Below are 4,374 nucleotides of genomic sequence, written 5' to 3' on the forward strand. Positions count from 1 at the left end.
GTTCTAAACCACTTGGTGAAGTTACTTCCATATCCTTCAAAGTTGGCAATATTTTGCAGTGATTAATTTAAGAAATGACAATGAATACCCCCCCGTCTCCACAAAAAGTGACCAAATCTCCTCAATTTGAGTAAGTTTGAATCAAGAAACTTTCCCCATTTGGGATGAAATAAAATAAAAAAAAAAAATCTTTATTCAATCACCCACATGTTTTTAAATAATTTTTATTTTAATACATTATACTTTTAATTGACATAAAAACTCGATTCAAAGAGCAAACAATACAATGTATTGAAATTGATGGTAAAATGAAATATATAAATTTGACATATTTAAAGAAAATGAGGAATTAAATTGAATGAAATGTGATTCAGGAAGCATTTATCCACATTGAAAATGATGAGTGGATATGGTTATCACAGGGGGAACATTTTGGATGTGAATTGACATAATTCACCATAATAATGAAAGCGGTAAAACAAATGAAGGAGATGGGCAGTTGCGTAATTTAGGCGTAACAACTTTACAGAAGTAGCAAGTGACTTGCCAATAATAAATAATTTTTGGTTACAGCAGGTAAAGATGCTTTGGGAATTTTCATATATATAGCTGCGTGTTTCGCCCTGTCACTCATCAAAGCCCAGCCCCACCCCACCCCTCGCCCCCCCCCCCCTCTCTCTCTGCTCCGTCTCTGCTTCAAACGCAATCCAAACCCTTCCCTTCTCTCTCTACCTTTTTCTCTCCCTAAATTCGCAGCCCCATCGGTGTTGCTTTGCGCGAGCCTGAAATCGATGGAAGCGCCGGATTTCCTCTACTTCGGACCCGCTGGAGACTCCCATTTCTTGCCGGACAACCGCTTCTCGGATCAGAAGCCGAGCGACAATAATGGCCATCTCACCGTCGACGACCTGCTCGACTTCTCCAAGGAGGACGAGGTCATGACCGACGCTTTCTTCGACAATGTCGCCGGCAATTCCACCGATTCCTCCACTGTCACCGTCGTTGATAGCTGTAATTCGTCGGTTTCCAGCGGCGAATTCCAGTTCTCCTGCAACGTTGGCTTCCCTGACTCTCAATTTTGCGGCGAACTCTGCGTTCCGGTACGGTGCAATGTATTCCTGCGAGAATGATTTTTGCGGTGTTAAGCTTAATTTTTTACCATTATGGAAATGTAGGTTTTGAGAGAGTAATTGCGAAATCAATTTTGAATTCCCCCAAATTTCTCAGAATGATCATATCCGCATTAAGGGGTTGTTGCCATGTCTGAAACTGAATTTTCGAGTTAACTTGAAAATTTGACCTCATTTTATTTTGGTGATCAGTACGACGACTTGGCTGAGCTGGAATGGCTGTCGAACTTCGTGGAGGACTCGTTCTCCAGCGACGACTTGCAGAACCTCCAACTGATCTCCGCAACAAAAGTTCCCGCCGACACCACCACCACCGCCACCGCCACCTCATCATCGGAAACCGTCGACAACCGCCACAATCCGCCGCTGTTCCCTGCCGACGTGTCAGTCCCCGGCAAAGCCCGGAGCAAACGGACACGCGCCGCGCCCTGCGACTGGTCCTCCCGCCTGCTCGTCCTCTCTCCGGCCGCCTCGTCCTCAGAACCAACCACCACCTCAAAGACGCTCAAGGCAACGCCGCTGAAGAGGAGGGACGCCGCCGAGACTCCGGGCCGGAAGTGCCTGCATTGCGGGTCGGAGAAGACGCCGCAGTGGCGGACGGGACCGATGGGCCCGAAGACGCTGTGCAACGCATGCGGGGTCCGGTACAAGTCGGGGCGGTTGGTGCCGGAGTACCGGCCGGCGGCTAGCCCCACGTTCGTGTCGGCGAAGCACTCGAACTCGCACCGGAAGGTTCTGGAGCTGCGGAGGCAGAAGGAGGTGCATAGGCAACAGTTTCTGAGTCAAAGCTCCATTTTCGGCGCATCAAACGGTGAAGAATACTTGATTCACTACCAAAGTGGTCCAGATTACAGGCACATGATATGAGTTTAATTTCTATCTCTCTCTCGGAGTGATTAGCGCATGATTAGTAGGGCAGACGAAGAAGAAAAAGAACTCTCCCAGTTGTTAACATCCAAAAATCGAGACAGCTTATTAGTTTTCTAATTTCCAGTGCTTAGTTTTTGCTTTCCATGGTAAAATCCAGCGTAGCAGAGAGCAAGAAGGGAAGAAGACGGGGGCAAAATTGTCAGATTCTTGTAGACCCTGTATTGTTTTCCAGTTTTCTCTTCTTTTTTTTTCCTCCTCAAATTTACCAAATTAAGAATTAAGTTCTTGAAGTTCACTTTCATCAGATTTTTATTTTATTTTTATTACCTTATTGAATGAACGTATATAATAATAAAATTGTTATGAAGAAAATAGTAAACGTAAATGGAAATGGAAACGTAGCGTAAGGGGGTGAGCCACATTCCACATTAGAGTAATATACGGGGCTGTCTGCACCCACCCATCTCTTGTCCAGAGCTCGCACATGGAGGGGACACCCCATGGTCTCACGCATTCAACGCAAGCCATCCCCCCTTTTGCCTTTTTCCGCCTTATTTTTAAGTCCAAGTTATCTAAAAAAACAAATTATAAAAAGTTAGAACTCAAAATATAAAGAAGATTTATTCATTTTTGTTTTTTTTTTTTTTTTTGGGGGGGGGGGGGGGGGGAATATTTCTCTAATTTTGAAAATACTTTGGCAATAAAGTTGATGCATTCGATCGAATAAATATACAGTATTAAATGAGTAAAAAGATGTATTCTATCTCCGCATTGATTTTGAAAAATAAATGGCACAAATTCAACATATGAATTTGATCGATTTTATTATCAAACTTTTTATATCATTATTATTGGTATGTTATTGCTCATCCCAATAGAAAAAATGGCCCCGGGGGGGGTGGGGGAATAGATAAAGAGTGAGTTGAGATATGCGAGGAAGGAAGAAAGCATCGTGCTTCGTACGGCGGGGCTGGGGAGGGGAGGGGGCTGCATCAAAGTGCGGTGAGAATCAACGTGGGAAAGGATCGAGAAAGCCGACGCCATTATTCGTACAAATTAAGAAACCCCATTCATTCATTCTTCTCCTTTACTTACTTGGAGAAAATAAAATTAAGAAGCCTTCTCTCATTTCTTAGTTTTATTTTAAGATTTCTAGATATTTTTCTCCTCTTTTCTTTCTTAAATAAATTATTACAAGATGAGGGGCACCCAACATCCGGGCGATACAACTGTCCACCTGATCGTAGACATCTCCCCTTCCTTTGGGCCCCTACTTCCCTATAACACTTTTTACCTTCCAATACTCAAACTAAACTCCAACCATGCCCTTGTTGATATGCCCATTCATTCTTATTTTTTTATTTATTGATAAAATGGTTATAAATCCCACTTTACTCACTCCAACTGGTGAATTGTACGCGGGAGACTCTGTTTGAGCAATTTGGGGTCTAATATAGATAGTAATTTAACAACGAAATTAACCATTTTAACTCTACATTTTTTTTCTCTTCTCTCTAATTACAAAGTGTCAAAAAAAAAGGTGGTGGTCAATTGCATTGCTACCCACTACCAATACTCAACAATGACTCCATTCTAACATTGTCGACTATTATCTATTGGATCACAGTATTGTTAGGATTTCACTTCAAAAAGAAAAAAAAGAGGGAGATGCCATTAGGTTCTTGGTTGCTTTGATTTCAAGAACTAAAACATTTAGATCATTCCAATTTGAGAGAGAGAGAGAGAGAGAGCAATCGATGTTGTCACCACACTTGGCTATATATCATCAAATAAGGAAGGAAGGCAAGAAAGAGAGATAGAAAAAAGATATAAAGGGACAAAGGTTGAATAAAGACAACTTTTTGGCATTAACAAATTTAATTCCATGGTTTAAGGAAAGGGATATTAATTGGTACAACTTTAAACCTTAAGGAAAGGTCCTTATAATTTTCCAAAATTAAGGATTGCTCTCTTAATTTAGGTCTTACCTTAGGAGAGGTCAGGGTATTTACCCGACATATAGCTAGTGGGATGGCTTGTGCTATACATAAAAATAAAAAAAATTAAAACAAATATGACCTTTAAGGGAAGATATTTCACCATTTTAGTTTAGTTTTTACTTATTTTTAAGTACTGTTAATGAAAATAAGCATTGGTGCAATAGCAATGTTACTCTTGCTCTATTGAAATTTAGAGGTTATATGATTTAGTTAGGCTATTTTGCCATATAATGGAAATGAAAATGAGCATAGTAACGAAAAAGTATTGTTATGGTAAAATATCTATGTCATCAAGCCATGCAAGCGACCAGGCTAGACCACTTATTTTGCCACGTAGGTGTGTTGCCTCGCTCAGCCATGTGACAAGCTTGCCT

General features: G+C 41.3%; 1 protein-coding gene across 1 annotated transcript; it reads left to right on the forward strand.

Moving 5' to 3' along the window:
- Positions 1 to 650: 650 nt before the first annotated feature.
- Positions 651 to 2,295, forward strand: LOC127794071 (GATA transcription factor 9-like). The gene is made up of 2 exons (XM_052324957.1): positions 651 to 1,100; positions 1,323 to 2,295. Exons 1-2 carry the CDS (start codon positions 792 to 794, stop codon positions 1,995 to 1,997), a joined length of 984 nt encoding a protein of 327 aa, XP_052180917.1. The 5' UTR covers positions 651 to 791; the 3' UTR covers positions 1,998 to 2,295.
- The last annotated feature ends 2,079 nt before the right edge of the window (positions 2,296 to 4,374 follow it).

This window comes from Diospyros lotus, chromosome 2 (genome assembly GCF_014633365.1).
Source record: "Diospyros lotus cultivar Yz01 chromosome 2, ASM1463336v1, whole genome shotgun sequence".
Taxonomy (NCBI): domain Eukaryota; kingdom Viridiplantae; phylum Streptophyta; class Magnoliopsida; order Ericales; family Ebenaceae; genus Diospyros; species Diospyros lotus.

Bases quoted from the DNA above. Each gene is read 5' to 3' on its own strand.
- LOC127794071 (XM_052324957.1), top strand. From the start codon at position 792: ATGGAAGCGCCGGATTTCCTCTACTTCGGACCCGCTGGAGACTCCCAT. The intron at 1,101-1,322 runs GTACGGTGCAAT...TTTGGTGATCAG, and splicing joins GCGGCGAACTCTGCGTTCCG to TACGACGACTTGGCTGAGCT.